Source organism: Capra hircus, chromosome 26 (assembly GCF_001704415.2).
Source record: "Capra hircus breed San Clemente chromosome 26, ASM170441v1, whole genome shotgun sequence".
Classification (NCBI taxonomy): Eukaryota; Metazoa; Chordata; class Mammalia; order Artiodactyla; family Bovidae; genus Capra; species Capra hircus.
Genome location: NC_030833.1, coordinates 37,794,603 through 37,807,358, shown reverse-complemented (window position 1 = coordinate 37,807,358; position 12,756 = coordinate 37,794,603). Strand labels below are relative to the sequence as shown.

The 12,756-nt window shown below is 40.6% G+C and overlaps 1 protein-coding gene across 7 annotated transcripts in view; it reads right to left on the bottom strand.

Moving 5' to 3' along the window:
* The window catches only part of CPEB3 (cytoplasmic polyadenylation element binding protein 3), a 202,761-nt gene continuing 190,541 nt past the window's right edge, over positions 537-12,756 (bottom strand). For all 7 annotated transcript variants that reach the window (XM_018041465.1, XM_018041460.1, XM_018041463.1 and 4 more), the window contains one exon: positions 537-6,267. In XM_018041465.1, the coding sequence (XP_017896954.1) occupies positions 6,040-6,267 (228 nt within the window). In that variant the 3' untranslated portion in view covers positions 537-6,039. The remainder of the gene's footprint in view (positions 6,268-12,756) is intronic.

Genomic DNA, 12,756 nt, shown 5'->3' with positions numbered 1-12,756 from the left:
GGCACCGGGTTGGGACGCTGGCACCTGAATGTTATAAAAGCGCCCGGGGGATTCTTTCGTGCGGGCACTCAGGGTCCGTTTTCTACAAGGACCAGAGTTAGTGTCTACAAGAGAGCTTCTGGCATGTCCAAAGTCATTTTCTGAGAGGATCCCTGAGAGCCTGGCGTAAAAATTAAAACAGAAGGGGGAGTACTTACGTTTTCATTGACGTTCTTGGTTTTGATTTTGAAAATTGGCTTCCCGTGGCAAGCGCTGGCGTGAAAGCCCACTTGCACCATAAAATCGTGCATACACACTCACTTGTGTCAACAAACACCTTCCTGTTCCAAATACACTAGTGTTATTTTTTTTTTTAGAACGAGTGTTCACGTCATTAAAAAGGTGAATGTTGCTGTACTGAACCTGCTGTAAAGGAGTTTGTCCCCCCTCCCCCTCAAAAAGCTCATCAAGCAAACGAGTGTGCAAATGTTCCCAGACGCAATCCATATACTCCAAGCTACTCCTCAGCAAGTGCAAAGGATGACAAGTGTCAGTACTTCATACAACTAGATTTAATCAGTTGTTATTACAGAAAGAAAAAAAGAAGTCCAAACTACAAAGTTTAAGCATTTGTAAGCAATAGCTGCATTGAGCTCCATGGTTAGTCACAGTACTGCAGTTCCACACAAGCAATTATCAGTCCAAGCCCCAAAGGCGGAAGCTGAGTAAGGGTTACTAGCAAAAACAATCTAAGAGAACAGGTAATAAAAGATACAATACATTTAAAATTAGTTGTTAGTTGAAAAACAAATACAGAGATCTTAGCTGTGAACACTCTAAAACTTATGTCCATTATTTTGACAGCAAAAATACAAATACCTAATACTTTATACCCCAACAGAACTATATCCAGAAGAGAAAAAGAGCAGAAGTTGTCCTGTATTAGCACCCAGGTTTTCTACTTGTTGTGATTAACTTCATCGTCATACAAATCGAAACACCCCCAAACTACATATCCATTTCTTGACCCTTTTGGGGTATAAAGTCAACAGCATTAATTATAAAATACTCTGTGGTAAAATGGAACACTATTGCAGCTGAGATAGAGAAGTTTGGTTATTATAAAAAAAAAAACCAGAAAATGTTAGATGACATACCATACAAACTGGTGAAAAAGCAACAATTCATACAAATAAGCCAGTTTTAACAAAAAGATAACTTTTTTCACTAATCTGTGACTAATCTTTCACTCAAACCTTGCAAGTAGAGATGTCACAATACTCAAATATTTAGGTAGGAGCTTTACCCAGTTAAATGCCATTTTGTTGCTAATATAATAGATAAAAATGAAAACTAGCAGTTATTTGCTAATTGCATAAATGCAGTACATTCTGCATTAGCCCATGCCTCACTAACAAGCTATAAAACACAAGATATAAGCAGAAATCTAAGCATAATCTTTATAGCACTAAGCAAATTTTTCCAATTTCTTTTCTTCTGTTCCTAATCACTTATTTGTGTTAATGTAAAATTCCAACCAGTAGTATCCAATTTGTTAAAATTTTACATCACAACTTGATCTAATCTATATATTATTTACAAAACTGAATACATAGAGCATACCCAAGAGCCAACTCTGGACATGTGTTTCTCTGAGTCATTGATAACCGTGCTTCCTTGACAAGGGCCCTGGAGGAAGCCAGCAAGGACTGGGAGAAGCACACCCTCTGTCTAGAGCAAGTCATAGGATGTTCTGTTTACGCAACACCAGTTTTGCAGTTGTATGATTCTGGTTTGATTTTAGGTGCCATGCCAATGACGCGCTGCCTTAATAGCACAGCTTCAAGGTGAGTCTGGGTGTTGGAAAAGCAGCAGGAGGGCAGGCAGATCATGCTCAGAGTGGCCAGATGTGTTGCCACAATAAGGGACAAACAGGGGCCACCATTCACAGGGAGCAGGCGGGGCTGGGGTGGGGGGTGGGGAGTGGAGGAAGACGAAGTCTGAGCTGTCCGTGTACAGTGGTGACCTCCAAGTGTGCCGCCTCGCCAGGTCACCCATGTGCTCGGGGAGGCCACCTGGGCAAGACACTGAGATCCAAGTCTAGCCACCCAGAGGGCTGGTCCTCTCAGAGACTTCCTTTCACTCTCAGATGTCACCACTGTAAATACAAGGCAAAGACGTGGCCTGGTGAAAGGTACTGTCTCATACGTGGACAGCAGTCAGTGGCAGATTCTCACACACACACACACACACACACACACACACACACGACAGAATGAAGAGTTAGAGGGGGAAAGCAATGAACCACTCTGTTGACCTGGCCAGGTTCTCAACCTGGTGGTGTCTCAGCAACGGGTGACTTCATCATCAGGGCCACAGATTTGGCTGCACCTGGTGTTGTATAAATCCACTGTGACATCCCCAGAGAACTGTACTGTGACATCCCTAGTCTTACACTAAACCACTGTAATAAAGGAAAAGGCTTGTCGAAATCTCACATGTTCTGCTCATTCTGTCATTTTATTACCCAATTATCCATTACATTTTCCAATCACTTTACATAACCAACCATTTTCATCGTTGTCACACTATTGTAAACCACATCAGCAAGTTAATACATAAAGCTTTGCATTTCAAAAAACTAGACACTTTAGTAACAATATTACAAAGGTTTTAGCTTCAAAAATAACTGAAAATGAAAAAAATAAACTTTTAAAGAATTAGCATCATAAAATTAATTTATTCCAAGTAAAAATACAAAATAATATTATGACATTGACCAGATATGAAAGTCCCTCCCAGAAACAACTCTATTAATGATTGAGAAAGCACTCCTTAAAGAAAATACGAAATAAAATGAAAAATATGTAAATATGTTTAATTTTTTTTCTTAGCAAAAAATCTTTCTAAAAATAACAATGAAAATTTGTCTCAGTACAAAGGCTACATTACTATTGAAAAAATACCAGCATGAAGAAAAGGTACATATTTGACAGTAGAAAAATGATTTCAGTGAATCACAATGTCTAAAGTCTGCAATGAAAATAAATCTGCAATAAAGATTTATGCCTTTTTTCTTTTCTTTTTTTTTTCTATTTTTTATACAAACAGTACAAACAGTATTGCACATAACAACAAATAGTCGAGGTTAGGTTATAGCCTTCAGAAAATCGACTAGTTCAAGTGTCACGTCAAGGAAAGGCCACAGCAGGACCTGTGATACCCGGGGGCTTCCCATTAAGTTGCAGGTCAGAACACCTCCGTGTTTTTAAAAAATAATTTTTTTCGAAGGACCCTCTCTTTTAATAGAACATTAACAACTTGGGGGCACATTTATTTACAAAACAAAAGGGAACATGTTATAATTTAATAAACTAAAAAAAGTTCTCTTTAAAAAAATACAAACAGAAGAACTCTTTCACAATCCTGGTCAGTCGTGCACAATCAACGCTTGATTATAAATATACAAATTAAGGGAAAGTAGTTTCCACCACCTATTCACAACTTTCAGCACCAAATGGAGTTTTTTTTTTTGTAACCTATTCTTCATGACAATGTTTTTTTCGCCTTCACGTCAGCTTTATGCTGTACAATCTTCCAGCATTTTTTTTTTAAATCTCAGTGTTACTTTAGTACATGAAAGAGGGGTGCTTCTTCAAAAGGTTTTGCTTCTTTCACATAATTAGGTAGATTTCTGTAGGTTAGATATGATCTTTAATATTATAGTTATAAAGCTCTAACTTCTTCATTTTCAAAAACACAAATAAGCATGAAAAAAATAAAGTTACCCATCTGTTAAATCATTTTTCTTGCAGAATTAAATTAATATATATTTTTCTGAATAAACTTACTTAGAAAATATCATTTTCTTTCCTATATTTCAAAATTGAGGTATTGCAAAAGATCATGTCAGTCAGAAAGCATGCCTTTTTCCTTAAAAACAAACAAACAAAAAAATCTTCAGCCAACTTTTGAAAACTGTCTAGAATACAAAAAGTAGTAGTGCATAACAAAATTTCTTGTACAGATGAAAAAAACCACAAACATAGAAAAAAACAAACAGAAAACCACAGCTGGGCTGGAAAAAAGCAATTATTACCAAAAAGCCCAGAGGTAACCTCAAAGGGGGAGAATTCTAATAAGCATTTTTAATCCAGTAAAAAACTATTTCGTTTTTTTTTCTTTTTGAAAACAAACTATAGTTTGAGAGCTGGTAATTGCAACTAAACACCGAAGAAACAAAACAAAACAAAGCGCTATTAACTTAAGACAGTACAAGGACATCACAGCACATAAAACACAGCGACTTAAGTCTGTTCTGCAGTGTCATATCCAGTCAGATTGTCCCCAGAATTCCAAAACATAGGAAGAAGATTTAAAAAAAGACTTACACAGTCTCATAATCGTTATGTGTTTATATATTACTATCTGCAGCCCAAGAGTGAATGCTAAAAAAATGTCCATGGTAGTACTAGCAGGTCTGAATTCTATTCAAGCTTTACAGGATAAATCCAGGGAATTAAGTAGTTAATTTCTCACCCAGACAACCAACCCTGCTCAGGCCATCTTAGTTTGTCCAGACATTTCTTTAGCATCACAATCACACAACTTTCTTAAAATGTGCCTAGTTTGTCAATTGACAACTTATCTCTATATACTGTATATATTCCTAGTGTTTGTAAGCTAAGATGAGCTCTTTGGTTTTCTGGACAAGGTCTGAAGCTATGTAAAATGGTGCAAGCACTAGGAGATTGTAACTAAGAGCTCATGTGTTAGTTAATAATATACCAGTTATGAACTGTCAAGTTCGTTAATGTCTGACACAGAGGCTTTAAACAGTTAAAGTTTGATCACAGTTAGACATAATCACTTTACTATATAAAATAAATTGCACAATATATAACAGAGCACCGCAAAGTACTTCATCTACCATCCACAAATTTGCTTTAAGAATATCCTACACCTAGGTTTTATATTGGTTGTAATATAGGTCATTCTGTTATGGGCTCTTCCTAATTTCAGAAGCATTCCATTTATTGAGGCATGCCTTCCTCCAGTCAATTACCATTTCCTTGAATGAAAAAAAATTTTTCTTTAAAAATCAGTATTTTATAGCTTATATAGATTCTTAATTTGTGCATTGTGGGAAGGTTTTATACTAGACATTGGATATAAAATTTATTGCATGCAGCAACCTGATTAAGTAAACATGCAGTCAGAAACAGTGACCTTCCTTTGAAGCTTTCTCAAGTCTATTCTGATCTCCTTTCGGCAGCTGATTCTATCCCTAAATCACAAAAGTGTGTTGTTGGGTATTTTGTAATTGATACCTTAGCCTGAATAGAGTATTATGGTATTAATAATACCATTTTAATAGCAGCAAAAGCTATTGCAGCATAAATTTACGTAACACTAAAAGATCTAACCAAAATCCTCAGCAAAACAAAAACCAAACATGAAGGAAAAATAAAGATTCAGCTTATGAGGTATCCTTACATGTCAAAATAGAGAGCAACTAAAGGCTTATTTTCATTAAGGGTTATCCTTACTCTAAATGACCCCAACTAATGACTGCTGAATTGTTGTGAAGTTTTTGCTACATCCGCCACCTACTCACGAGTATTACCTTTGGTAAGTCTTCTCCTAGGGGCGATTCTCTAAGTTTCTGAAAATAAGTGCATGCTCCAGTTCAAAAACGATCAGAACAACAACAACAACAACAAACAAACAAAAAAATCACAGACATCAACCTGATGGCCGCTGATGAGAATGGCAGTCTACGAGACAAATCAGGTGTAAGGAATCAAGGTACCAAGCAGACGAAGGTGAGAATCAAAGTGCAAATCAGTACCGTTATACACTCTGCAATTCTGCGTTATACTGGACACTGAGTTCAGTAATATGACTGTAAATAATAATAATAATAAAAAGACCCATTTCTTCTTTAAAAATCGAGAACAAATGCACAGATTTCCAGAACACTGTAAGCCCTGAGGCAGTGCCCTCTCTTTTCCCTCCTTGTTATCTACTCCAGTACTTGTGGCTGGGTCTGCCCTGGGCTCAGCTCCAGCGGAACGGAACGTGGCGAGGGCGGTCGCCTCCCTCCTTCACCAGCGGTTTGTGGAATTCCCGCCCGGCGCGGGAATGTATGCTCGCCCAGCAGTATTCGCAGTAATACTGCAGACAGGTGACGTTGGCACAGAAGAACGGGGCAAACTTCCCACCACAGCGTGTGCCCTGGCACTCATCACACATCTGATCATCCAGCACATATGGCTTCACTTCCACCTGGACCCAAAGAGGAGAGACAGGAAAAGAGATTTTAGCAAAGCTTCCTCACATTTCTTCCCCTCGAGAGCTCATAACGTAGCTTAGTATGTCTCAGTCAGGCTCAGTGTTGAACTCAGCTGGTTATTAGCAGTGGCTGAGTGTATGGGCTTTGGGATCTGCTCCTTGATGTGCTCGTTGTGTGATGACAGGTAAATTCTTAACCTCTCTCCGCGCTCCTGCTGGCTCCATCTGTGGGTCTGTAAGGTAGGTTTAACAGTGAAACACAGACACACACATACCTGTGTATCTGTATGGGCATTACAGGGTCTGCATCAGAGTGCTGGTGAGGATTAAGAGAGGAAGTATGCGGAAAAGCACATGAGCTGAGTCCTGAAGGCCGGCAGCATGTGACAGGCAACAGTGTTTCAGGGAGAGAAACCAGCGAGGACAAAGCCCCAGAGCAGGCAGGAGCTGGGTGGAGGGGAAGCCCCCTCGAGGCCAGCAAGGCCGGCTAAAGGGCGACCAACGAGGCTCTGGGCTTTGACGTTTTAAACACAAGCTTTCAAAACACTAACCTCTCTCAGTACTGTTTACAATGGGCCGGAGGGAAAGGAGGACAAGGGGGATATTAAGAAACTACTATAATGATTGAGGCTGTTTTAGTTTTAGATTTTATTGCCTTAATCTCCCTCCAAGACTGCAAGCTTCAATAGACGACTTTTCAGCACAGTCCTGCAGGGGGCATTTTATTCTAAATGAAGCAATGCTATATTATATAAAAGCCAGAAGAGAGGAAGAACAAAATTTCCCCAGTTTTCCCCCATATTCTCTTCCTAGAACCTCAGACAGGGAATGCCGTTCATGTTTTCATGGTGAATGTTAGAAATAAGTAGGAAGGAGGCAAGTCTCTGTGTGATCAGGCTCTTTCTCGCACCAACCTCAGAGCCATTCTGGGCAACAGCAAGCAAGCTCTGTGGCCACTGGGGCTGTGGAGATGGGGACCCATGTTTTTTCTGATATGAGCCAACTGCCTGACGGGTCGAGCTGCCTCTGGACACAGCCAGGAGGTTCCAGCAGGGTCTGAGGCAGGCTACCCCGAGGCTGCAGGGGACAGGGGTGGGATGCGCGGGGACGTGAGGGCTGCTGGGACTGGATTCTTGAGTTCCTGGTCCTTCTCTTCTAAAGGCCCCTCCACCGGCCTCCTCTGGAGTTCTGTCTCTAACCATGAGTTCAAGTCACCGGTCCTCAGCCAGCCAGAGATTTTTGCTTGAAGGCCCACTGGGGATGACCTGTCCCAGCCCTTTGGTTACCCAGGGGGATTCACTCTGACTCCAGTTCCCTTCTCTTCCCCTCCTCAACCTGACAGCTTAGTGGGTGGGCTTCAAAAAAAAATCTCACATTCATCTCTCCATCATAATTAAAACTGCCGTGGCTCTGAGGTCATCTGTCTGGTTCAGATCTAGGCCACATTACCAGCTGTGCAGGCTACTCAGGCACTCCTCGTCTGTACCCTGGAGGAAAAGAGCTCCTATGAGGAGCAAGTGAGCTGAACCACGTCAAGCACACAGAACAGTGCCTGGCATGCCATAAGCCCTAGCTAAGCATCACTGTCACTCCTCTCGCTTCCGCTGTAGTCCCGCCCACAACACGCACCTGACGTGCCCAATGCCAATGACCTCGGCGCTCCAGGCCTTCCCTGGTTCAGTTCTCCTATGTCCACGTGAGCATTTCAATCATCTGCCTCTCGGTGTTCCTCATCTAGTCAAAAGCCCTTCAGCTTCTCCCCTGCCTTCACGAGTAGCCCAGCTGCCTCCATATAGCAGGTACTCCCTGTGCCCTGTGACTCCAGAGTAAGCCACAGCCTTTGTGATCTGCCCCAGTCTCCCTCCCAACTAGTTCCCAACTCCAACGCAACCTGCTCTCTTTTCCCGCTTAAGTGCTCAACCCACCCAACAATTTCACATACCCAATAAAGTCCAGTCTTTCCTTTCTCTTCCTTTCTTAACATAAAATTAACATAAAATTATCCATCTTAAACGATTTGATTACATTCACAACGTTGGACAACCACCACCTCTACCTCGTCCCAAAGCATTTCATCACCCAGAAAGGAAGCCTGTAGCCCACTAAGCAGTTAGCCCAACCTTCTCTCCCTCCCCAGCCCCTGGTGACAACCTCTCTGCTTCCTGTCTCTGCCAATTGACGGATTTTGGATATTTTATAAAAATGGAATCAAAAACTGTGACATTCTGTGTCCGGCTTCTTTTACTCATCATAATGCTTTGGGGTTTATCCATGTTGCAGCATGCAGCAGTATTTCATTCCTTTTTATGACTGAATAATATTCCACTATGTGTGGGTATGTGTGTATGTAGATAGATACACAGTATTTCGTTTATGCGTTCATTCATCAGTGGACACTCAGGTTGCTTCTACCTTTTGGCTATCTTGAATGATGCTGCTATGAATGTACGTGTACATGTGTTTATCTGAACACTTGTTTCCAGTTCTTTTCAGCATATACTTAGGAGTTGATCTGCTGGGGCATATGGAAACTCTATGATTAACTTTCTGAGGAACTGCTAAATTGTTTTCCACAGCAGCTGTACCATTCTACATTCCCACCAACAATGTACGAGGGTTTCAATTTTCCTGTATACTCACCAACACTTGCTGTTTTCCATCTTTGTGATTAAAGTTATCACAAAAGAGGTGTGAAGAGGTATCTCACTGTGGTTTTGATTTGCATTTCCCTACTGACTAATGATACTGAGCATCTTTTCATATTCTTGTTGGCATTTTACACATTGGAAGAAAGGTCTATTCAAGCCCTTTGCCTGTTTTAAAAACTGGATTGTTGAGTTGAAAGAGTTTCTTTGTATGTGCTAGATACTAGACTTTTACCAAACATGATTTTGGGGAAGGGGGCTGTGCTGGGTCTTCATCGTGGCACACAGGCTTCTCCAGTTGGAGTGCTCAGGCTCTAGAGTGCAGTAGCTGTGGCACGTGGGCCTGGTTACCCCAAAGCACGTGGGATCTTAGTTCCCTGACCAGGGATCAAACCTGCGTCCCCTCTTTGGAAGGCAGATTCTCAACCATTGGACCACTAGGGAAGTCCCTATCAGGCATATGGTTTGCAAATATTTTCTTCTCTTTTGTAGGTTGTACTTCACTTTTTGAAAACGTTCTTTAATTAAACTAAAAAGTTTAATTTTGAAGACATCCAATTTATTTTTTTCTTTTGCTGTTCTTCTTCATGATGCCATAGCTAAGAATTCACTGCCAAATCCAAGGTCAGGAAGATCTGTCCCTATGTTTTCTTCTAAGAATTTAATGGTTTTAGCTCCCATATTTAGGTTAATAGATTTTGAATTAATTTTGTATACAGTGTGAGACCAGGGCCCAAATTCATTCTTTAAGTGCCCCAGGACCATTTGTTGAAGAGACTATTCTTTACCCACTGAATGGTCTCAGCAACCTTGTTGAAAATTAACTACAGGCTGACCTTCCTTAGCTATTTCTGTCCCACAGGGAACTCCTCCTTCTTCCTCTTAATACTCCACTTTGCTCCTCTGGCATTTCCTGTCTATAGTCCTGCCTTAGTCAGCATCTTTCCTTATCTTCAAGCAACTTGAGGACAGAGTCCTGGAGCAAGGCACGATGGTGGTAGATCTGTGGAAGCATGTGGTCTGCAGAGACAGTGGGCTCCTGGTGGGGAAGGGAGCTGCAGGCTCATTAGAGTGTATATGAGCTGGACTGAGCTCCCTGCACTTGGAGGCCAAGAAGGAGCGAAGGGATGGACTGAGTGCCCAGGACTACCACCTCGGATAGGGTTAGGGTTAGGGTTAGGGTTAGGAAGGCGTGCCAGGAACTGGAAGTAGTCAGCTTCTCCACCTGCGGTCCAAGAGCTGAGGGCTGCTCTGCTTCTATCTCAGGGTGCTCTATCTTCTGCACTCAGGGTGCTCCAGCAACCAGATCTGAGCCCCAAAAAGCCCAGAAAGAGGATCGAGCAGTAAGAGAGAGGACTGGTCTGAACAAAGAGAATTCACACTCAGCAAAAAAAAAAAAAAGAAACTCCCTGAGGAGAATGGGACCACAGCCCTTTGTAATACATACACACATGAAGAGTACTTGAGGAGAATACTTAAGTAAGGGTACTTTCCAGTTTTTCATATGTATACATTAATGTTACTTTTGTTCGGGTGTAAAAGTGACATTGTGGTTATATGGGGGCTTTTGTCCTTAGTTATTTTTAAGAGCTTAATTTTTTTTAATTGAGGTTAAAGTCATAAAGAATTAACCATTTGAAAGTGAACAGTCTAGGGGCATTCAATACATTCACAATGTTGTGTAAACACCACCTCTGTATGGTTCCAAAACACCTTCATCACCCAAAAGGAAACCTTGTACTCCAGTTTTGCTTTTTAGAGAAACTTTTAGAGATACACACTGAATTATTTCAGTATGAAAAATTATATGATCTCTGGGATCTGCTTCAAAACAATCTAGAGTGAAGGTGGGAAAGTGGGCAGAGGTGTAGATGAAGCAAGGCTGGTCACAAGTCGACAATGATTCAGATTGGATGACAGGAACCTTGTGTGTTCATAACTGTTCTAACTGTATGATGGGGTTCATTACACTATTCTCGAAGGACAGGGAAGCCTGGTGTGCTGCAGTTTATGGGGTCTCAAAGAGTCAGACATGACTGCGACAGAACAATACTCTTATTATTAAGACATTATAATAAAAGTTATTTTATTTATATAAAATATTATTGCAAAAAATTATTGTAAAAATTGTAAAAAATATATAAAATATTAAATGTCTATTATTAAGACATTAAAAATAAAAATTACTAAGACATTATAAATTAATACATCAAAACTGTGACTTTTTGACTAACTATCAGATGAACTAAAGAGAGGATAACACTGTTGAGATTCACTTTAGTGGGCTAGAAGATCAAGGGGTATAAATACTTCAAAGTTCTGGGAAAAAAATAATTTGAAGATGAGGAAAAAAAAAGAAAAATTTGAAAGTAGATCCAGGAGAACCTAATAACAAAACCTACATGACTTAAATAGACCGAAATAACAAGACGGGCGGAAAAGTGAGGAAACGTAATTAGATGACAAGCGTCCTGGAACTGCATATCAAAACCTCCACCAGGTCTAGTCCGGAACAATGAGAAAAAACACACCCCCAGGTGTATCCCAGATATTGAAACCAAGTCCCCCTAAAACCTACTTCCCCTGTCCAGTTATGATTATCCTCTCTATCTAAAACTTTATGTTCTTTCCTGTCCTGCCCTCTGTTCCTCTCAGGATGGAGGAGTTATCCAAAAAAAAAAAAAGTGCGGGGGGAACTGCAACGGAGCAGGACCATGTGGGGCTCTCCTGGGTGAAAAAGCCTCTCTGTGTTCCTTGTTTGTAGAAATAGGCTTTAGTCTCCGTCCCGAAGCTCCAAGAACAGACTCAACCAGTTACTAAGTAGGGGAGTGAGGAAATACAGAAACAAAGAAAAAACAGTCAAGAAGTAGGAGTCCCAGTTCCTCCTTAAGAGAAATTCATGAAAATCTGACATGTATCTTTGAGCTGTTCTGCAGGAACTAAGACCCTCAGCCAGGAGGAAGGTGGTGACCACATGCTGCCCATAAGCATACAGACCCCAGACTGGCTGGAACTAGAAGGTTAATGATTAAGATTCTTGAGACACCACCCTGTTACCTCATCACCACCCAACCAGAAGAAAGTCATGTCCCCTGCATCCCAAACGCTGCCCTTCAAAGAAAGCCCTTCCCTGAAAGCCATAGAGAGTTCAGGCCTTTTGAGCATGAACTGCCCATTCTCCTTTACTGGTCCTGCAATAAACACTTACCTACAAGCCGGCATCAGTGAATTGGCTTTACTTCGCCATGGGTGAGGGGATCCAAGTTCGGCTGGGTAACACCCATATGTGTACAGTTACTTTGTCTTTTTAGTTTTTTGCTTCTATTGGCAATTCTGCAATAAAGATACCTTCCATATGTTCTCACATCTGTGGTTTTACTTCTAAGCATTGGGATTATGACATTAATGACAACCAGCAGTAGGATTACTGGGTCAAAGAGTATACACATTTTGAAGAATTTGCCAGTTTACCTCTTTAAAGGGTTGTAGCAATTCACATTTCTATCAGCAAATGATAAGTAGTTATCACTTCTTTTAAATGGTCTCCAGATGAGAATAAAATGACATTAATTTTCTTCTTCCTGACTGTAAAGAAACCTGAACATCTTTTTAGGTGGATTCCCCATCAATTCTTAATGTGAATTATCTTCTAACCAGTATACCACTATGTTGTATGTCTTTTTCTTGCCAATTTTTAAGAGTGCTTTGTATGGTACAAATAATAATCTGTAATTTTTTTCCAAATCCATAATTTGCCTGTTGACTTTTTTCAGGGCATCTTTGCCATTTAAATGTGTTTTATTTTTACATAGTCTAATATATTTATTTCCTTCTGAGG